Genomic DNA, 22,438 nt, shown 5'->3' with positions numbered 1-22,438 from the left:
AGCGCATCGTCGCGCGCGGGCTTGTTCTTCAACCGAGAAGCGGTCGAACAACTTTGCTCCGCCCCGGGGTATTCCCCGGTGCGCAGCACTCCGCACGGCGGCAACGCTTCTCCCGCACAAGCGAGAGCCGGCGAAGGCGGGCTAGCGAAGGGAACAAGGGGGGACAAAAGTCCGGCCCTGTAACCGCCGCTCGCAATAGCCCCGTTTACATTGACCCGACGAGGGCGCGTTGAGTCGAAATAAACAGGTTTTCTGGACTCGCCCTCCCCATGTATAAGCGGACGCGTCGGGTCGGGGAGCCGTCGCGGCGAGTCCGGTCGACCCGGAGACGGGGGGTAGGTTGGCTGAACTCGCCGCGCTCGGAAAGGGCATGTATAACCGGTCGCGCCGAGTTGACGGGCCTCCGCATACCTCCGCCCATTGTGACCTTTCCGGCCCGTCGCGGTCTCCCCTTCCCCTGTCCCCATCGCGCCGAAGTTGCTCTTGCTCTGCCGGCTTGGAGGAGCGGAAACCGGTACCGGAGGACGGGTTTTCGGCTCGCCTCGACGCAAGGCGTCGCTGCGATCACCGCTCACCTCGACTCGTCCGTGGGAGTTCATATAAACTCGGACGCGTCGAGGTAAGCTGAACCCGCCACTCAACTCACCCCGCCCCCGTCGCGTCCATGTACACGGGGCTAATGTCGATCGTAATTCTGGACTTCCGAAGAAAGTCGCGGCCCAAAATCACGGGGACACTCAGCCTTGGCAGGTGGATAAAACGACAGCGTCTCATCCGCCCGTCCCATCGAACTGTCAACCTTGCGGCGCCGCCGGCGCGCACTGCACCACTGGCAAGGCTGAACACAGCTCGGCACTCCCTGAGGCGAACAGAACGCTGTTGCAAGAGGTTCAACACTTCGTCTCCGAACAAAGAAGCGCTAGCTCCCGTGTCCAATAAAGCCGGGAATTCTCGTCCCGCAATGACGACAGTGATGAACGGCGCAGGCTCGCCAACGGGACAACCCGGGCGGCCTAGGGAGGGGGCCAGAATTACTTCGGCCGAACGGGCCTTCCCGCTCGGCCGGCCTCTGCGTTTCCCAACTGCACCGGCGGCTGGGAGCAGTTGCGCCTCATGTGGCCTTCTTTTCCGCAACGAAAACAGCGCAGCCCACCACGGGTATTCCCGCGATTGGCATCCCTCGGCGCGTCTCCGCCTGCCGCCGGACCTGGGGGTTGTTTCGGGCGGTTGTTCGCTGCAGAATTGTTTTGAGGCCATTTTCCGGCATTAGCCGTGCGGCGTCCGTAGGTGTATGGGTCCAAAGCGCGTGCGCTAATTTCCCACAGACCTTTTTCTTCCGCGCCGACTGCGTGGGCGGCGTGCGGCGGGTGGCGAGGAAAAGAGGAAGCTCCCTTCCACGCGCAGCGGGGCTCGAGAGCCTCGCTTGCCGGAGGAGGAGGGCGATACGCTCTTGAAGCGAGTATGTGGCCCTGTATCCGCTTCGCCTCAGCGGCTAACTCCTCCAGGTCGCGGAACCGAGCGCCGCGCAGGTACGCCGCAAAAGTGGGGTGCGCCTGCCTGATAACCCTCTCGACGCGTTCATCGTTCGGGGCTGTCGGTTCGGCGATTTGATATAGCTCCTCCATGCTCCGCACAAACTCTAGGAGCGATTCCTCGGGAGCCTGTGTGCGCAGCTCCAGTTCACGCCGCATCCTCCGATGGTAGTCCACCGGAAGAAATTCGCGGCGGATTGCCGCCTTCAGTTCAGTGAACGTGGCGGCTCGGTGACCGGCAAGCCGGTACCACTGCGCTGCTCGCTCCGTAAGCGCAACTGGCACGACACGAGCGAGCATATCGCTGTCGCTGAGCCCCATGGCTGTCTGGTAGTGCGCGAGAGACTCAATGAAGTCGGTCACGCTGATGGTATCCTCGTAGCCGCGGTAAACTGGCACTTCTAGCCTCACCAGCGGCTTTGACAGCTTCGGTGCCCCCAGGGAAACCTGGAGAGCGCCTGAAAGGGACTGGATCAAGCGAGTAGCTTGCTGCAACAGCGAGGTTGCATCTGGGGAAGCATCTCCGTTATGAACGACTGCGTGTGCGGCGGAGGGGTCCGCATCGGGGCGAGAAAATACTCGCGGGTCGTTCGGCGGCTCGGCGGCCGGAGGGAGAATTCGTGTGCCCAGCCCGCTGGTGTTGGCGGGTGGTGCTTCCCGAGCCTCCGCTGCCTCCGCGTAAGCGATGACAGCGGGGTCTCCTGCCGCGTTGCTCCCGAAAACGGGTGGCCTTTGCGGCAAGAAAGCCTCTCTGGTGCGAGCCAGGCTTTCAGCGGCGACGCAGCCGGTGTGAAACGGCGCGGGGCTACCGCGCGCCCCGAGAGTGGCGACGGGGGCGGTTTGCCGAAGCCCAGGTAATCCTGTGGCTGGCTGGATACATGGCTGGCCCCCAGTACTAACTGGGAGCGGCCTGGTACTTGCGGCTCTCGGACCGTCGATGAAAGTACCGGCCGGGGCTTGCAATGCAGCTCGCCCGGCATAAGAGGCGCCCAATACGCCTAAGCGCTCGCGCGCAGTCGCAGCCTCGCTAGCGCGCGCGCCACATTCCGGGGCCACTGAAGCACGCCCGGGTCGCCGTGCATACATATCAAAATCACTAGCATCCGGGGCTACGGAAGCACACCCGAATGCATTCAATACGCCTATGCGCTCGCCAGCACGCGCGCCTCCGTCCAGGGCTACTGGAGCACACCCGGATTGCCATGCACATATATCAACATCACTAGCAAGCGGGGCTACGGAAGCACTCCCGAATGCGTTCAATACGCCTATGCGCTCGCCATCGCGCGCGCCTCTATCCAGGGCTACGGGAGCACACCCGGATTGCCGTGCACATATATCAACATCCCTAGCAATCGGGGCTACGGAAGCACACCCGAATGCATTCAATACGCCTATGCGCTCGCCAGCACGCGCGCCTCCATCCAGGGCTACGGGAGCACACCCGGATTGCCGTGCACATATATCAACATCACTAGCAATCGGGGCTACGGAAGCACACCCGAATGCATTCAATACGCCTATGCGCTCGCCAGCACGCGCGCCTCCATCCAGGGCTACGTGAGCACACCCGGATTGCCGTGCACATATATCAACATCACTAGCAATCGGGGCTACGGAAGCACACCCGAATGCATTCAGTACGCCTATGCGCTCGCCAGCACGCGCGCCTCCGTCCAGGGCTACGGGAGCACACCCGGATTGCCGTGCACATGTATCAACATCACTAGCAAGCGGGGCTTCGGAAGCACACCCGAATGCGTTCAATATGCCTATGCGCTCGCCATCGCGCGCACCTCCATCCAGGGCTACGGGAGCACACCCGGATTGCCATGCACAAATATCAACATCACTAGCAAGCGGGGCTTCGGAAGCACACCCGAATGCGTTCAATACGCCTATGCGTTCGCCAGCGCGCGCGCTACCATCCAGGGCTACAGGAGCACACCCGGATTGCCATGCGTACACATCACTATCGCACAAACCGTACCGACTATTATCTAGCGAGCACACTCGCCGGAGTCCCGGCTGAACCAGACGCGGCGTACTACTCGGCACACTCCCCGCATAAGCTGAGTGCGGCCTCTCACCTCGCTCTACAATACCGGCAGAGGCCGGAGGGGCCGGGGCCCAGATAGCTCTCCCGGCTAGGAGCGGCGTCGACCCAACACATGTGGCCTCAGGCGACGGAGGAACGGCGAACTCGGGAATTCCCGAAACTCGTACATCGCGTTGGTCGGCGTCCACGCTCGGTGAAGCGCGGAAGGATGCGATGTTCGCTAGCGACGCCCGCGTAAGCGTCTCCTCAAGGCTAGCGTCCATGGCGCGAGCGGCCTATTGCATGAGCGAAGCTCTGCAAGCTCGCTAAAGGGAGGCAACGATTGTAAGAACAAAGGCTGCCCCACGTTGTGGCGCCAGACATGTGGGCCTCACCTCTGTAATGCAGTGCAGCCTGCCAAGGTGCCCACCATGGGTTCGAGCGAGCCAAGCCGTAAACGGCCGCGGCGGCCCTCGCCACGCGTGCACAGTCACTCCGCGAAGACGAAGTAGCTCCTCAGAACGTGGTTTTATTCCGGGTAATCCACGGTACAGCAACCAGCCCTGGTATTACACTCCTAGCCCTGGGGCAGAGAGGGGGGTACCCGCCGACCGTACGCTTCAAGCCACAGAGCCCGACGCGCAGGGGGGGTACTCGGCAGCTGTTGTTCCAGTGGCGTAAGCCACCGAAACGCTGCGGGTGATGGGCCCGGCAATGACCGGAACCGACCACCAGACTGACTGAGAAATCCAACTCCCGGTACGTTCGCCGACCTCACAGAAGTGAGAGAACGGCGGTCGCTCAGGCCGAAGCGAGGCGAGCAGCGTGCAAGCACGAAGTACCTGTCGGAGTCGGCACCCAGCCAATCTCTCACGGGTCCGACCGAAGCGCGCGCCCGCCGCCGCGAGCCCTTCGGCGGGGCCACTACGTCACGCCCCACGTGGCCCACGGACCGGCGCGCATTGGTCAGCCCGTACCCCCTTGCAGGGAGAGGGCGCGAGGGGCCATCCTCACCCCTCGGGGAGAGGGGATCGCGGGCTACGTGCTCGCGTAATTGGGAGTAGCCCCAATTAGGATCCCCACATCCCCCCCTCCTTAAATGCCCTCGCCGACCTGGAAGCAGGCCGACTACTACCAACAAAAAGAACAATCTTCATGCAAGTAAAAAGGTAGTGCCCATCAGCCTCTCCTCCAGCCCTCAACAATACACTTCATGCATTTCTCAAACCTAAACTACAACTATTATTACACATCTTGACACCGTATTAAAAACAAAACAAAAAAAAACACTATACACAAGAACGTTACCAAAAAAAGATTCCACCAGCTAGAACTGCAAAGTACGACATACATAATACAAACTACCACTCAAAAAAAACTAAATCATGTCAAACCGACAACAGGAAGGCTACATGTACAATTCGCTGCACAAGAACAACTAACAAGTCAAACCGCGAAATACTATAGGGGAAATAAACACTACGAGGAAGGCAAACTACACAAGCTTGAGTGTCCCGAACATTAATGCCTGCCAAACCCATTCCTCTCTACACACGCACACACACACACATACACACACACACACGCACTCACACCCATTCCAAAAGGAACATGCTACGTGCAGAATACGCTACGCGGGCACACTATACACAAGGCCCGATAATAAAATTCTACTGGTCGAAACGCCCAGCTGGAGAACAAAGAAACTAAAGCAAGTTAAAAAAAATGCAGAATAGCTACAATTATCTGCCGAAAGGCTTCCCTACCAAAAGAAAAAAAACTCAGTTGCAATTGTGCAATAGCTCCACGCTCACACAAACAAAAAAAAATTAAAACACAAGGACGCTAACAGAACCACTAAACCTCCCTCCCCCCTTTAAAAAAAAGGAACTCCGCGAAATGCACTTAGGAATACCACATTAACAACACGGAGCTTGACAATTAACACGGAAAAATAAGAAAAAAAGAATAGAACATGGGGGGGGGGGGGGGGGGGGGGTCCCGTTGCAAGTTCTTAGCGAGAGTTCTCTTGCCCCCCACTCATCTCGCCTGTTTGGCTCGGCTCTTGAGGAGGCGTCCGATGTTGTGTCCCTGCCTCGATGCCAGACCCGGGTGTCGGGTGGACGATCGGGGCGACCATGGCCGCGAAACCCGGGTCGGCGGCCATGCGGCGCCGGCACAACGCCGCCAGCTCCACGTCTGATAGCTCCGCCGCTGAGGCAACGGTGGGTTTGTTGCCGACGTTCGCGGCGTCCTTCGCTGGCGGTGGATGTAGGCGACCGGAGCTGTGGGCGGCGTGCACCATCACCTGGCCGCACTTGCCGCAGCAGATTGCATCCTCCGGGAGTGGCAGGTGGGCGCCACCGGCAGCCGCGTCGTGGTCGCTGATGGTGTGGCCGACGAAGGGGTATGGGACCGACCGCTGGCCCCATTCCACCCGCCGCTGGTCTCCCCAAGGAGCCCTTGATGCGTAAAAGAGAGGAGCCGCCCGTCCCTCCTGGCAGGTCCAGGTCGCCACCGTTCGCCCGGGCGGCAACGGAGTCGCCGCGGCCAGGCTCTGCTGTGCGGAGCCCGAGGCCCCAGAGGCCGACTCAGCCCGCGCGCCAGGCGTAGCGGCCCCGGGGCCCCGGGGGTGATGGCGGGGGAATTTCCTTTGGCCCCCGGTCCTCCTCGGCCGCCGCCCGTGCCCCCGGAACGTTCTGCCACCACGACGGCCTCCTGGGGTGCCGCCGCGTCCCGTTGTGCTGCCGGCCGGACGTTCCATGATCTTCGTCGGGAAAGGAACAAAACGCGGAGAATGTCTGCGGCGGCAACTGCTTCCTCGCTGCTCCGGACGAAGACTGGCCGCTCGCCGATGCACACGGGGGGGGGGGAATCACAAGCCGCGCGGGAAGAACGCGCAAGCACACCGCACTTGTCCCTCGTAGGCACCCGCGCAGCCACACAGGCACCACACTTGTCATTCCACTGAACTTGAACACACACACAACCACACAAGAGGGGAAAAAAGAAGCACCGCGCCAGTCCCCCCTCACATCCGTCAGGCGGAATGTCCTGATCACCGAACAGGCGCAGCGAGCAACGGTTACGGTTAGAACCTCACCAACACTACAAACCGACCAACCCGTACATGAAAAAAAACAGCCTGCAACAGGCCCCGACGGAAGATCTGCTCCGTCGTCTCTTAACAACGTCCAAAGGGAAGCACCGCCGACCGGCGGTGTCCTAGCCTAGGGCCACTAAATTAGTTACGTGACACCAGTCCGGCCGCCAGGGCAAAAGCCTCACCCGCGTGTAGCACCGCGAAGGACGCAGCCGAAACTCACTCATTCCACGCACAAAATAAACACATTCACACAAAAACTACTGGGAACCCAGATACACGGCCGGCAAGCAGAAAACGCCGCCAAACGGTCCACGCCACGGCTCCTCACGCTCCCTCTCGTTCCAACCCTCCAAGGAAGCCACCGTCGAGCGACGGCAGCCCGGGCGAAACCAACCCAAAACAAGAAGAAGAATACACTACCCCTCGGAGCTTCCGAGAAAAAGAAAGGCGGCCTTGCCGGGCTCAGCCGGGACCCCCCAAAAAAAAGCGAAGTTTTCGCCTCTCGAAAACGGGGGCCGAGAAAATACTCGCGGGTCGTTCGGCGGCTCGGCGGCCGGAGGGAGAATTCGTGTGCCCAGCCCGCTGGTGTTGGCGGGTGGTGCTTCCCGAGCCTCCGCTGCCTCCGCGTAAGCGATGACAGCGGGGTCTCCTGCCGCGTTGCTCCCGAAAACGGGTGGCCTTTGCGGCAAGAAAGCCTCTCTGGTGCGAGCCAGGCTTTCAGCGGCGACGCAGCCGGTGTGAAACGGCGCGGGGCTACCGCGCGCCCCGAGAGTGGCGACGGGGGCGGTTTGCCGAAGCCCAGGTAATCCTGTGGCTGGCTGGATACATGGCTGGCCCCCAGTACTAACTGGGAGCGGCCTGGTACTTGCGGCTCTCGGACCGTCGATGAAAGTACCGGCCGGGGCTTGCAATGCAGCTCGCCCGGCATAAGAGGCGCCCAATACGCCTAAGCGCTCGCGCGCAGTCGCAGCCTCGCTAGCGCGCGCGCCACATTCCGGGGCCACTGAAGCACGCCCGGGTCGCCGTGCATACATATCAAAATCACTAGCATCCGGGGCTACGGAAGCACACCCGAATGCATTCAATACGCCTATGCGCTCGCCAGCACGCGCGCCTCCGTCCAGGGCTACTGGAGCACACCCGGATTGCCATGCACATATATCAACATCACTAGCAAGCGGGGCTACGGAAGCACTCCCGAATGCGTTCAATACGCCTATGCGCTCGCCATCGCGCGCGCCTCTATCCAGGGCTACGGGAGCACACCCGGATTGCCGTGCACATATATCAACATCCCTAGCAATCGGGGCTACGGAAGCACACCCGAATGCATTCAATACGCCTATGCGCTCGCCAGCACGCGCGCCTCCATCCAGGGCTACGGGAGCACACCCGGATTGCCGTGCACATATATCAACATCACTAGCAATCGGGGCTACGGAAGCACACCCGAATGCATTCAATACGCCTATGCGCTCGCCAGCACGCGCGCCTCCATCCAGGGCTACGTGAGCACACCCGGATTGCCGTGCACATATATCAACATCACTAGCAATCGGGGCTACGGAAGCACACCCGAATGCATTCAGTACGCCTATGCGCTCGCCAGCACGCGCGCCTCCGTCCAGGGCTACGGGAGCACACCCGGATTGCCGTGCACATGTATCAACATCACTAGCAAGCGGGGCTTCGGAAGCACACCCGAATGCGTTCAATATGCCTATGCGCTCGCCATCGCGCGCACCTCCATCCAGGGCTACGGGAGCACACCCGGATTGCCATGCACAAATATCAACATCACTAGCAAGCGGGGCTTCGGAAGCACACCCGAATGCGTTCAATACGCCTATGCGTTCGCCAGCGCGCGCGCTACCATCCAGGGCTACAGGAGCACACCCGGATTGCCATGCGTACACATCACTATCGCACAAACCGTACCGACTATTATCTAGCGAGCACACTCGCCGGAGTCCCGGCTGAACCAGACGCGGCGTACTACTCGGCACACTCCCCGCATAAGCTGAGTGCGGCCTCTCACCTCGCTCTACAATACCGGCAGAGGCCGGAGGGGCAGGGGCCCAGATAGCTCTCCCGGCTAGGAGCGGCGTCGACCCAACACATGTGGCCTCAGGCGACGGAGGAACGGCGAACTCGGGAATTCCCGAAACTCGTACATCGCGTTGGTCGGCGTCCACGCTCGGTGAAGCGCGGAAGGATGCGATGTTCGCTAGCGACGCCCGCGTAAGCGTCTCCTCAAGGCTAGCGTCCATGGCGCGAGCGGCCTATTGCATGAGCGAAGCTCTGCAAGCTCGCTAAAGGGAGGCAACGATTGTAAGAACAAAGGCTGCCCCACGTTGTGGCGCCAGACATGTGGGCCTCACCTCTGTAATGCAGTGCAGCCTGCCAAGGTGCCCACCATGGGTTCGAGCGAGCCAAGCCGTAAACGGCCGCGGCGGCCCTCGCCACGCGTGCACAGTCACTCCGCGAAGACGAAGTAGCTCCTCAAAACGTGGTTTTATTCCGGGTAATCCACGGTACAGCAACCAGCCCTGGTATTACACTCCTAGCCCTGGGGCAGAGAGGGGGGTACCCGCCGACCGTACGCTTCAAGCCACAGAGCCCGACGCGCAGGGGGGGTACTCGGCAGCTGTTGTTCCAGTGGCGTAAGCCACCGAAACGCTGCGGGTGATGGGCCCGGCAATGACCGGAACCGACCACCAGACTGACTGAGAAATCCAACTCCCGGTACGTTCGCCGACCTCACAGAAGTGAGAGAACGGCGGTCGCTCAGGCCGAAGCGAGGCGAGCAGCGTGCAAGCACGAAGTACCTGTCGGAGTCGGCACCCAGCCAATCTCTCACGGGTCCGACCGAAGCGCGCGCCCGCCGCCGCGAGCCCTTCGGCGGGGCCACTACGTCACGCCCCACGTGGCCCACGGACCGGCGCGCATTGGTCAGCCCGTACCCCCTTGCAGGGAGAGGGCGCGAGGGGCCATCCTCACCCCTCGGGGAGAGGGGATCGCGGGCTACGTGCTCGCGTAATTGGGAGTAGCCCCAATTAGGATCCCCACAGCATTGAAGTTATATGTTAGGCTGTAGATATTCTCTGCTTTCCGAGGAAATGCAAACTGGTTCCGCACGGGCGTTTATGTAGCAATTCACATGTTCCGCATAACTGTATTGATTTTGATTGATTGATTCATTGTAGGGTTTAACGCGCCGACGCAACGCAGGCGATGAGGCGCGCCGTAGTGGAGGGCTCCGGATTAATTTCGACCACCTGGGGATCTTTAACGTATGCCGAAATCTCGTACACACGGGCGTTTTTACTTTTCGCCTCCATCAGAAAAGCGGCCGCCGCGGCCGGGAAACGAACCCGCGACTTCGTGCTCAGCAGCGCAACGCCTTAGCCACTGAGCCACCGCGGCGGGTCCATAACTGTATACCGCTTCTCGCTTTGCCCCGCTTAGAACATTTCTGTGCGCTTATCAAAACCAAGACAAAAGAAGAGTTGTATTCTTCAGAAGAAGGCGCTATAAGTGTCGCCGAAAAATTCCAGACACGTGGAATATTTTTTGAAAAAATAGCATTAATTTTAACATGGCGCCGTGGAGCCTGCACTCCAGGAAGCGCTGATGATATAAGCGGGCGCTTTCCGCGGATTACGCGCACCCGAGAGCACCTGGTCTGTGCGAAAAAAAAAAACGGAAAAGGACACACCTGAAAATATTTTTGGAAGCTCGGTATATACCCTTAATAGCAGCTACACATTATTCATATTCGGCTTTTTCTAACCGTTCAAGCGCAAAAGGCTGTACCTTGCGGAACCGCATGCCGTTGTACCACGACTTGGAAACTTGTGCAAAGAAACATTCATAGTTTTACACTTTAAAAGCATTTGTAAATATGCAAACCTAATTTAAGAATCTTTAATTTATGGGTGTATTCTCCAGTCCATTTTAAGTTGCGCGAAATCACATGCCTTAAAGTATTTATTGAGAATATCAAAGTTAACTTCTTACCTTCCTTTGTTGACTTCCCCAAGCAGTTCACGCTGAAGTAGGTGCCTGTTCTTGAACGCATTTGTCCCAGAAGACCTTTTGTCAAATCATGCGGTGACACTGATGAATTCTCCGCTGCTCCGCAACAAAGCGGAATGCTGGATACTAGCCTCAGTAGGTTTGTAGCTTCTTGCACTGTTGCAATGTGTGACACCTCAGTCAGGTTATCTTGAATGAACACTTTGCACTCTACAGCGCCTTGTTCGGAGCAGTTGAAAAACACAGCTCTCTCAATCACCAGTTCACTTGTGCGGGCGATCAGTTTGCAGGCTACATAAGCCACACCAGTAAAGTCTGGAAATTCATGAGGCGCCCAAGAACTTGACGGAAGCGTCAGCTTTCGAAGGTCAGAAAGGGTCGCCGGCTCACCGGCATTAGTGTCTATTAGCGGTGAAGTTGTGGCAGGTGAAGCATCATTGTCAGTTTCACTTGTCAGGAGTTCATCCCGGGGTGTGCCTTCTGATGAGGTAGACGGCGTTTGATCTGTTATGCGGCGTTTCTTCTGGGTGTTACCGTCAAGGGGTGGTTGCTGTCGTTTTCTATGCGTCCTTGGAGCCGGCGTTTTTTTGCTCAGGTAAGCTGGCATGTTGGGCAGTATCGTCGGAACAGCATTAGGGGCAAGGGTCGGCTTTCCTCTGGGAACTCGTACTTCTTTTCCGTCGATGATGTGAACATAATCTCTCACAATTAAATGCTCCTCAAAATGAAGTTCGCACACAACACTTTCGGGTTCATGTGGTTTGTCTGCTCTCCGAAGATTTCGCTCCCAAGCTCGACGCTGCGCCTCATCGGCTGGCGCCTTGAAAAGCGAATACTTTCGCACGTGCTCCGTCCGAGAGTATCCAGTTTTGCACCCGGGCGCATAGCAGTGATTTAAACGCCGTTTCCTCGCCATCGACTCTACAAAGTCATTTCAACCAAAAAAATTATACCGTCGATCTGTCGCTGCCGTCGTGCCCGATCGGGTGTGGAGCTCCGCGATGAGTAGAAAATTCCGGGAGAACGATGGGGTCTGCGAAGGCAGAATGACGGTTCCCGTACAGCAAGTCGGAACGTTCAGTAGGTCGGCACGGGCAGCATATCGGCACGTTCAACGTGATCAATTAATCAATCAGCTGCCCAAGCGCCGAAAACCGCAGTGAGCAGCGCAAATTTTCCCGCGCGCGGGCTGGGAGCTGCTGCCGGGAAGCGGCGGCTGTTCAGTTGTTCACGACAGCAGCGCCGCCGCTACACCGGCTTTATTTTCTGCGCGAAAGTCGACCCGGCGGAGCAATGGGAGAGGCCGCCGCTCGGGCCACTCTAATTAAGGAAAGTTCAAGAAATGGGAAAGGCGTCGTCGACAGAAAGGTCACAGAGGATTTGCCCCTCATCAGTGCAGACAAGAGGACCCCATTATCTGTTGTGGTTGCTGAGGGTATTTTTTTTTTTCAAGCATGTATGAACCATGACTATTGATGAAACCCAGCCGAAAAAAACCATTGGCCGACCTATTGGCGTTCCAATGGGTCGGCCATTTGGTCGACCAATTGGTCGGCCAATAATGTTTTAGGCACCCATTGGCGTACCCATTGGCCGTCCATTTGGGCGACCTATTGGCCGACCCATTGGAACGCCAATAGGTCTTCCCATTGGCCGCCAACTTGTTGCACTTTTAGTTGGTTCATCCCACTGCCGCAGCCACTCCATCTGAGCTGCCGCTGCAGTGCGTTGGTTACCTGTATCACAAATACAAGAACTCTTGGAATGAATGAATATCTTTATTGCTTTGTTTGTATACACAGCATGCAGACAGTTCGTCGTTTAAGCAATTGTTCACAGGCCATTGTCCATGCCGTGCTCCGCTCGCCGCAGGATGGCTGGACCTTCACAAAGTGAGTGGCAAAAGCGAACAATGGGTTACGTTTATAATAAACCGCAGTTTCGCGCATTAAAACAAGGCACTAAAATGTTGAGTGGCGTGAGCTCACCTCTTCAACAACGTCCCATGCATGGCGAACTGCGTTGCGCGGCGATGTCGTGAACCTGTCAATCGTAACATGAACAGCCCTGAAATATATTTAGGCAGACAAATTAATTCTTAATAACACCGCTCACGCTATGATTGGTGAAAATGGCAAGGAAAACTCGCATATAAACAGTATACTCACATAAAGAGACACTCTATCTTCGGTGCGAGGCTTAGCGGCGTTCAGCGTAAAGATGCATCTTGAAACACACTGCTATGGGTGTGCGATATCATCGTCGCCACTTCTCACACTCTTGCAGACCACCTTACATTTCCAATGCAATGCAGTCAGAGAAGACTGCGTGTGCAACCGACCAACACGCCTACACTACCTACACCGCCAACACCGCGTTGAATATCACTTATCTTTCCTCCATGTCACTTATCCACTGTCCGTCTGTGGATTGGATTCGATTGGATTAGATCGGGGTTTTATTTCAAAACAATTTTGCTACTCGTGTCGGAAAGTTTTCATTAGTGTTTGTTTGTTATGTTTTTTAAGAACTTTATCTTGAATTGCTGATTGTAATATCAAAATTAATTGCCTCATAAATATACATTTGTAAAGGTTGAAGTTTTGAACATTTCTGAAGGTTTCAAATTAAGGGTGAGAGAGAGAATTAAATTTCAGCCAATTGTTGTCGTAATTGAATACTATCCAAATACTATCCAAAACGGCTCCCCGATTGGGTCATCATGTTGGAGCAGTCAGTAGTGTTAACTTTATAGTAGTTGGAGACAATGGGTCCAATTGGGCCAACTGGCCATCCTAATCGAGCCAATGGGCCCAATTCGGATCGCTCCAATAGGTCCAATTGGCCCCATTGGGTTTCCATTTGGACCCATTGGGATTCCATTTGGACCCATTGGGTGGCAAAATGGACCAATTGGTCGGCCAATGGTTTTTTTCGGCTGGGAACGTTTTGGCATTTAGGATAGGTTTACTACTACTGGTGATATTTGCTAGTCGTGCCGCACATGGCTTTTTATTTGTTTAGAAAAATTGTGCATTGTTTTCTTTTTTTTCAACCATGTATGAACCATGTGTATTGAAGAAAAGCTCTTTGCATTTAAGATATGTTCACTCCCGCTGGTGATGCTCTGTTAGTCATGCTGCACGTGGCTTTTTATTTGGAAGAAAGTATTTAACACATGTTGTGGCACATTTTTAGCATTTTTACAATGTGATCTTTCAGATAAACGCAGTTCAATTGTTTCACTTTCCTAAGTGACTATCATTTTTTGTAGAACAAGTTGTCCTTGCATCTTATTGTTTAAGTTTAAAAACAAATGTACAAAGTTGTGGACCTGATGGTACAATTTTCTTCTATTTATATTTTTTTGTGAAAGTTTTATTTGTGCTGCATACTTGCTTTCAAATAATCATACACAACTGTACAAGTTGTGGACGTGATGGTGAGAGTTTCTTGCGTGTGCCTTTTTTGTAGTGTTTTATTTGTGCTGCATTCGTACCTTCCAATATCCATAAGCAAGTTCACAAAGTTATGGACCTGATTTTACAAGTTTCTTGCATTGATTTATTTTGTTTTTGTTTTCAGAGTTCTGTTTGCCCTCCATCCTTTGTTTAAAAATAAGAAAGTGTAGAGTTCTGGACTTGTTGATACAAGTTTGTTGCATTGCTCTTATCTTGTTAAGTGTTTTATTTGGACGTTTTTATATAAGATGCTTCTGGCAAGTGGAAAGGACGCTTTCACCGCAATGTTTTCTGAATTGTAACGGTATTTTTCTCCTCAGCACATTACCCCCATTGCTTGGTCTCAATAAAATGTTTGCTCGAGCCAAATGGCTTTTAATGGCGAATGCATGCAGCAAAGCCGCTGCATTCGCCCCCAGCATCACCTCCGTGGGAGGGGGGTATGGCAGGGGGGTTCATAAAGCCGTATTTCATACGTCTAAAAAGCGGCTCTAAATATCCCAAGAAAGGGATTCTTAGCATCTTTCTAAAGCCCTTTGCTAGACCAGAATTATCAGAACGTCTTCTAACCATCTAAAATGCGGATTGAAAAGTCGCATTGACAGACTTATGCAGCTCTTGTAAAATCCAACTTCTAAACCGATTTTTGAGGATGTTTTAAAGATAGTAAATAAATCGTCTAGAAATAGTAATACCCGCTGGACATTAGACGCGATTTAAGACCTTTCGAAAACGTCGCGAATGCGTGATCGGATTGTCTGGGATGTTTGCAAGCCGTTTCTTTCGTCCTGAAAAATCGCGGTAGTAGACGTATTTAAGCTCTTTTGTGCTACCTGGGCGTGCGCACCCAGCTCCAGTCGTTACACCGGATCGTTTACCTGGAACACTGCAGTTGTAGACGTAAGTATATGCGCAAGCGCATGCTTGTTCAGTCGTAGCCTGTTCGATGGTGTTATATCTTTCTCCGTGGTCTGTCCAACCGAGACCCGTTTATCGCTGGATATTCAAAACGAAGCGCCAGAGGCGGCGTTTGGGCAATGTGAGCGACATACAAGGAAGGTGTGCAGGAGCAACTCGTGAGTATTTTCTTGCTCACTTGCGACGAACAACGCGATTTCTGTCGCGGCGACAAATTGGCCGAGACCGAACGACAAAACGGATCGCCGGGCGGCAAAAGTTTCCGAAATCGCGTCTCATCGTCGCAAGTGTGAACGGGCCTTTGAACTATATAGTAGGCAGTATTGATGGAATAATCGATGTTACGGGTAAGTTGCAAGAAACGATTTTTGTTCGTTGCATGGAAACGATTTTTGCGCGCTTTGTGCAAAGCAAAGTGAATTCGGATAACTAATCTCGCCCACACTCGAATGATCTTCACTTCAGCCGGTCAAGTGAGGTAGCGGCTTGGGCACGCGAAACAAAATAATGTGCGTGTCACATTAATTCGCTGTGCGAATTTTGAAAAAAAAAAAGCATTACATTTGCCCCTAATTGCCTGGCGATGCGATAATTATGTTGGGAACGTCGGGGTTCCTTAACGCGAAAAAAAAAAAGGGGGGGGGGGGGTGCAGCCAGTGCAGCTACTTCGGAATGTAGTCGATACAAATGCAAACGAACAGGTCAGAACGCACCCCTTGGTAGCCTATTTTGCCGCTGGTTAACTTAGACGGTATGACGGTGTACCTATCGCAAAAAGTTCGTCAGACTTCTGGGATATATTGTTAAAAGCTGCAAACCTGAGCCTTTTGTCGTAGCTTTCTTCGCTGGCGAGTAAGCAATCAGACAACCTGCGTGACTATATAGCCAACTTTGTTAGAAAGGGGCACTTTGAGGGCTGAAGGTGTCACAGAGGGTGGGAAAAAGTGCGCTGTTCGAGTACATGCGTTCGTTTTCGACTTACATTTTTGAAATGCATTAAAGCAGCATAGCGCGTTCTTGAGTTGTGAGAAATGCACCCCAAAAGGCTGGTAAATAGCAGCTGGTAAAGAGTCGAAGTCACTTTCATTGCAGGCTATGGTTTTCAAGATACCCTCAAACCGGGAAAGCCGCGGAGTTCATCGACGATGAGTGCCAATCCCGAGACCATAGAAACTGGTAAGTAAATATTGTGTAAATGGCTAGCGGGTTTAGCGAATCAAAATGGAAAAGCGAATTCAATCGATAACGCACAGCACAACAGGAGCTGGAATGACCAGGGCAGGTGCCACTTTCAACTAAGCCGATAAAGATCCGAAGGGGGGAATTGGGGTTAAGAGGTGTGGGAGGTACTTGGTCATGCTAGCGATCACCCACTCCCTCTAAAGGGAACCGTTCCGCCCAAAAGAGGTCACTCTGGATACAGAATTTTGCCTACTGCGCGTACTTTATCAGAAGTTTGAAACCAACACGCTTTCATTGGGGGCGCATTGATCATGCACAGCCGTCGTTCGCCGAAATAAAACCGACATGCTTCGAGCAAAAAGGCTAGTTCTAGTACTGTTCATCGGTGGTGCGGTTTCGAACAGCTTGAATCAAAGGCTTTTACAGCCGTGGTTCCAGGTGCTCTTCCCAACTTTTGAAAAATCCTGTAAAGGCTCAGCAGTGATGAATAACAGGGTGCGTTTCATATGACGCGGTAACAACGCCGAGCGTGAAAAAAACAAAAACCATGGTTAAAGTGAACGCTAACAAATTTAGTGGCTGTAATGATACACATGGCTTTGACTGAAAAACAGAACCTTCCTGCATTCGTGCAAAAAAAAAAAAAAAAAAAAAAGAAGAATGCCCGGGTTGTTGTAAAATGCTCAAATTCTTCCTCTTTTCTTCCCCTAGCCTGTTCCAAGCATGTATTAAACATGTCACACAACTCTTTTCAGTGCTGAGAAAGACTAGGATCGAAGTTGTTCGTTTATGAGTTCCCACTTTGGTTCCCTTTATTACGTAAGTAAACTTGGACCATTATACACATTCGTGTTTAATGAGTGTTTCTTTTGTGTGAACCATCTGTAATACCTCTGTAGCACTTTGTGTTCTTTTTTAGGTGAAAGATCTGCCGGACTGGAGGAGCAAACGTCGCTTCTACAACCAAGCGAATTTTCAGATGGGTTGTTTCGACTGGGGTAGCGGTCATCTATATACAGTTGGACAGGAAGAAAAGAAGAAAAAGGTCCGAGAGGTTAGTATCCGTTCCCGAATAGTATTTGGTGAGTGTAGAAAATTTCTGAGAGCGTATTTTGATTTGTTTTAGTAGTTCAATTTATGAACTGCTATGCAGCCCATAACTAGTCGCGCCCTATGCTTTCCAGCTGCTGCTGGTGTGACGCAGGTCACAGTCGATAGCGGGCCACATGATTGGTGACTGGATCCACTTTGCGAATATTGGGCTTACAGGAACCCACAAGGTAAGCAATAAACTAATATTCTCAAAATTTAATAGTGCATTTATATTTAAATGATTTTCATCCTAATCTCTGCCTAATAAAAATACACGAACCATGCAGAAGACACAACACTCCGCTAGCGAGCGACTTTGACGAATAGTCACTAACCTGTATAGGTTACTGACTAAGGAGATTCAAGTTGGGAGTCAGGTGACCCAAAATATTGTGCGCTTGCTTTCTTCTGGTCATATGGTTAGCACGAGTTGCTGCGTAGCTGCTTGTTCAGTTACTCTCCTTTTAGTGCGTGCGTGTGTGCATGTGCGTGTGTGTGCGTGTGTGCGCTCGTTAACTAAACAAATCCTTAGGCGGCGACTACTTTTTCGCGCAAAAACCGCCGCAGCGGACTGAAGTAGGAATTGTTTGCTTTTTCCACACAGACGCAGCCAGCCCCTGGATGGAGCCTCCTCTCCTGCACAGCAGCAGCAATGGAATGTTAAATAAAAAAAAAGTTGTAACCATGCAAAAATAAAATAAAATTTTATTTGAAATATCACTTTTCCTTGTTATTTTGAAAACGCTTTAAAATATATCGTAACCGGCAAACGTGGATAACAGAAACAATGCTCCACGATACACATTCCACACGTTTGGCAAAACGTCACTGTAACGTTCCTGGTCCACATTCTGAAAAGGTTTTCTAACGTTAAAATATTGTTTCAAGCGTGTTTTCTGCAACGTTAAGTAAATGTAAATCCAACATAATTACTATGTTGTCGAAATGCTTCCTCACAGTTCCAATAATGTTTGACGAAACGTTACTGTAACGTTTTTTAGTTGTTCTTAAATGTTTTTGTAGGGTGCTTCTGCAACGTTAGGTAAACGTAACTCCAAAAGTATTTATATGTTGTAGGAATGCTTTCTTACTGTTCGCATAACGTTTGGCGAAATGTGATGTAACGTTTTACATTGTTTTTAAACGTTTTTTGAACGTTATTAGCTTGTTCGCTGCAACGTTAGGGAAATGTAACACTAACATTAATAATATGTTGTAAAAATGTTTTGTGGACGTTTAAAAAATGTTTGACAAAACATTACTGTAACGTTTTTGATAACATTAGTTAAACATTAAAAAAAATGACATTAAGAACATTGCTCTAACGTTAGCACCAAACAAAAAAAATACGTTCTTCTAATGTTTTGGTGCTACTTGGGTATGGGCTTGGTCTAAAAAACACGTTCGCTACATCATTCAACAGCAACTTTGAAAATAAATGATATTTCTGCAGCTGTTCAGGCATCTGAAGAACTGTACCATAGGTGTAATGCGAAACTGTTATGCTACCCTTCAGGGGCTAATGTATTAATATATGCAGCCAGCGAACAACATGCAACACAAGTGTGGTAACATGAACCTGAAGGCACACACTTGCTACTGAATTCTGTAATCATTAATCCACATGAACTTTTACTCAGAATTATCATTAGCAGTCGTAGCACTCTTTGAAAATTCATTCGTTAATGTTTGTTCACCAAATTCTAGAAATTTAGCACCCAAGTTCGTTGGTTCCTGTGTGTTTTCGCTTGTCGCGGACAGTTATTTAGGACAGCACAAACTTGGTAACAAAATCTGGTGAGTTCACCGGGCACTGGTTTTTGTGTGCTGGTAATGTGGTAAAAACATTGTAATGAGGGCTCTTTACCTTTACGCTAATTAATTGCTTTGCTTTACACTCCTAAGCAACTGAGGGCCCTCACCCGCCGCGGTGGCTCAGTGGCTAAGGCGTTGCGCTGCTGAGCACGAGGTCGCGGGTTCGATTCCCGGTCGCGGCGGCCGCTTTTCTGATGGAGGCGAAAAGCAAAAACGCCCGTGTGTGTACGAGATTTCGGCACACGTTAAAGATCCCCAGGTGGTCGAAATTAATCCGGAGCCCTCCACTACGACGTGCCTCATCGCCTGCATTGCGTCGGCGCGTTAAACCCCACAATCAATCAATCAACTGAGGGCCCTCCCTGACAGGCACTGAAGGTTTGCTCACGACTAGCACGCGACTGAAAGCTCCTCGTTGGGCAATGTAGCAATTTGGGCGAGCAGGTGTTGTTGATTCAGCTTCTATCACAGCGCAACCATATCGGTACACTGGCAACAAAATGACACACAGGCCCATGTCCGAGTGTGTTCCCAAGTGTTTAGATAACGATTGAAACTGGCGATATGTCGACAACTGGCACTTTTGTAGTACGGAATCCTTTGGGTAAGCCCGAACCCACAAATTTTTCGTGCGTAAGACCTTCAGAAATTTTGTTTCGCTTATATTAAAATCAAAAAGCACTGTCAGTTCACTTGTGAAAGCAACATTTTTCAGTGCATGTATGCAACTTCATTCGTCATACGTGATAAGCCATAAATACCACATTTCATAGAAATAAGAATGCCAAGTAATTTTGAGAAAAATACACAGAAATGAAGAGTATAATGGGTGTGTGTATATTGTTTTGAAATATAATTCATCTGCACGTTGTGTGGAACAGGAGGCGATGGTAGTACCCTGTAGCGATGGTTGTTCCAACTTCCAACAAGCGGGAGTCGTGCCAACTTCGCGCCTTGAACGAGTCGTTCTTCTTTTCTTCAGCGCACATAGTTCACACTTTGGGGAATGGCCAGGAATTGTGAGCTTTGAGGGGTGATGTTCCCTTTTTAACAAAATTCACAAAACTATAAACTGGATGCGTAAATGGTGTAGAGGGGTGTGTGCTGTGTGACACCTGAACCTGATTGCACGCGAATAAAATAGGTGTACACCGGTGTTGTGGAGTTGTCACCAGAGAACTTCATGGGCCTGATTTTAAGGCCCCGGGTCGAGCCTGGTTTATGAAGCCCAATTCTGACCCAGGCCCGTGCGTCTAGAAGTGAGGCCAGCCTGGGCTCGGCCCGGGCCCAGCCATTTATTCCTAAGCCTAGGGAGGGACCGCGTTTGCGTGAACGGGCCTGGGTTTAGACGCTGAAGGTAATCTGTTTATTATGTTTGGTTGAGCTCCCTTCGTAGCGAGCAATCAGACAGAGCATCTAGTGGGTACAGCACTCGTGAGTTGAGACGTGAAAATCTGCAGTTAATTAAGCAGTGCTTGTACTTTAGCTTCCGGCTCCTTTAGTTCCCATCGCATCAGTGGAACAATCTGTATTCTTGCATCACAGCCGCCATCACCTTTGTTTACCAGAGTCTTGGAGAGATAACGTGGTTGTCTCGGGTAGAAGTTGCTGAGATGTTTAATGTCGTGTTTCAATGTACGAGTACTTTACGTGCATTGAAATGTGTTGCCTGCAGTGGTTCTCGGTGCTGCTGTTTCTCTAGCACGCGAGTTCGATTCCCGGCCGCGGCAGCCGCATTTCAATGGGTGCGACATGTGAAACACAGGTGTACATATACATAACTGCAGAGCTCCAGGTTGTCTGAGTTAATCTCTTCTCCGCTGCGGCATACCTTGTAATCATATTTTTGGTATGTTATACCCAAAATAAAAAATCTTGATGCTGTATGCAAAATTTAAATAAAAAAAGGGTTCAATGACTATCAGACCTAGCAAAAAACATCTTTAAAATAATGTGCACAACTAACGTCAAGAAGCGTGGGGAAGTAAACTAAAAAATTATCTTTAATCCTCTTTGCTACACTTCATGTCAGACCGAAAACTTTAAGCCCGAGCCTGGCTCGGGCCCACCAAAGAAATGCTTCGGGCCAGCCAGCGCGGCCCGCAGCTTTCAGGTCAGCCTGGGCTCATGCAGTCCTCCAGTGACCACTCCGGAATTGGAATGACTCCGGATTCATTCCAACCTTTTCAAGATGCTGGAATGGAATGGGAATGGAATTAAGTTCCTCTTGCCCTAAATGGACTGGTGATTTTCAGACGATGGTGTTACCATCGCTGGTGCCTTCTGGCTACTTAAGTAGTCTAAGGTTGCATTTTAGACTCTTGTTCCTACTCCAAATTCAGCCACACATCCAAGAAGCGAGCTTCGGATGTGTTGCTGAGCTTTCTACCTCCACGCTCTGCTACAGTAATGAGCAGCTGGGATGTATGATTGCATTAGACATCATATACGACAATGCAGAAGACACAGCTGCCAAAGGGCGCTTGTTTCTAACAGTTCCGGCTCTAGCAGCGCCCCTGTTTGCGAGTGTTTTGACAGCTCTCAGCAATGTGACGCTGCGCTTTGCTTTGATCCGAATGTGCATGCCCTCTCCTCCATTTGTGCCAAACTTGTTCGTAGTTTGGTTACTGCGTTTCTGTGCACGTGGCCTTTGCGCCTAATTTATACTGAAGCCTTAGTCGTCAGCTTGAGAGATGGAGCATCGCCACTATTTGGATAGGAAGGCCTCATTTCAAAGTTATGATAAAGTCCTGATTAGGGATGGGCGAATAGTGAATTTGAGGTTTGAAGCAAATTCGAAGCGAATAACATGACCTGATAGAATAATTTCGAATCGAATACTATACATATACAGTTCGAATAGTACACATCACAAATTACAAAGGAAAATTAGCGAATTGTGACCCAACTAAGAATTGAATTCACGGAGGCACAGCATTTTGTGAAACTTTTACGGGTTGAGTACTATGTATTCAGAAATTACATGCACAGCTTTCCTTTACTGTATTCACAAGTTTTTTTGTAGAAATACTAGTTGCTCCACATGCTACGGGAGAAGCAGCTCCCGCTGGCTGCTGACGACAGCGCAGTTAGTAGTCGCCAAAATAAAAAAGTCACGCGCCGTTGGTTCCAGAGTTTTTAGCACTATCAAGAAACTCCGTTAAAAATATTCGCTCCAATCCACGCTATGAAGGGTGGTTGGAAAGCAAAGCTGTAAACGACGCCCGCAACAACTGACCGTGTGACGTCACTTGAT

General features: G+C 51.8%; 1 protein-coding gene and 2 long non-coding RNA genes across 4 annotated transcripts; 1 reads left to right on the top strand and 2 right to left on the bottom strand.

The window, feature by feature from the left end:
- Positions 1 to 5,576: 5,576 nt before the first annotated feature.
- Positions 5,577 to 7,189, bottom strand: LOC144139237 (uncharacterized). The gene has a single exon (XM_077671655.1). It carries the CDS (start codon positions 6,332 to 6,334, stop codon positions 5,585 to 5,587), a length of 750 nt encoding a protein of 249 aa, XP_077527781.1. The 5' UTR covers positions 6,335 to 7,189; the 3' UTR covers positions 5,577 to 5,584.
- Positions 7,190 to 12,353: 5,164 nt separating this feature from the next.
- LOC144138237 (uncharacterized) lies at positions 12,354 to 13,080 on the bottom strand. Its single transcript, XR_013315845.1, has 3 exons — positions 12,883 to 13,080; positions 12,703 to 12,781; positions 12,354 to 12,597 (listed from the first exon to the last, which is right to left on the bottom strand). It is a non-coding gene; the product is annotated as an uncharacterized LOC144138237 (long non-coding RNA).
- A 422-nt stretch (positions 13,081 to 13,502) lies between these two features.
- LOC144138236 (uncharacterized) lies at positions 13,503 to 18,056 on the top strand. 2 transcript variants are annotated; one of them, XR_013315843.1, is made up of 6 exons: positions 13,503 to 15,251; positions 16,186 to 16,269; positions 17,031 to 17,094; positions 17,195 to 17,329; positions 17,460 to 17,555; positions 17,972 to 18,056. It is a non-coding gene; the product is annotated as an uncharacterized LOC144138236 (long non-coding RNA). The 2 variants fall into 2 exon arrangements; XR_013315844.1 differs by having other exon boundaries at positions 15,014 to 15,075.
- The last annotated feature ends 4,382 nt before the right edge of the window (positions 18,057 to 22,438 follow it).

Source organism: Haemaphysalis longicornis, unplaced genomic scaffold (genome assembly GCF_048455015.1).
Source record: "Haemaphysalis longicornis isolate Haplotype H1 unplaced genomic scaffold, Haemaphysalis longicornis Haplotype H1 scaffold_5, whole genome shotgun sequence".
Lineage (NCBI taxonomy): Eukaryota > Metazoa > Arthropoda > Arachnida > Ixodida > Ixodidae > Haemaphysalis > Haemaphysalis longicornis.
The sequence above is the reverse complement of the archived record's forward strand: the minus strand, read 5'-3'. Positions and strand labels throughout refer to the sequence as shown.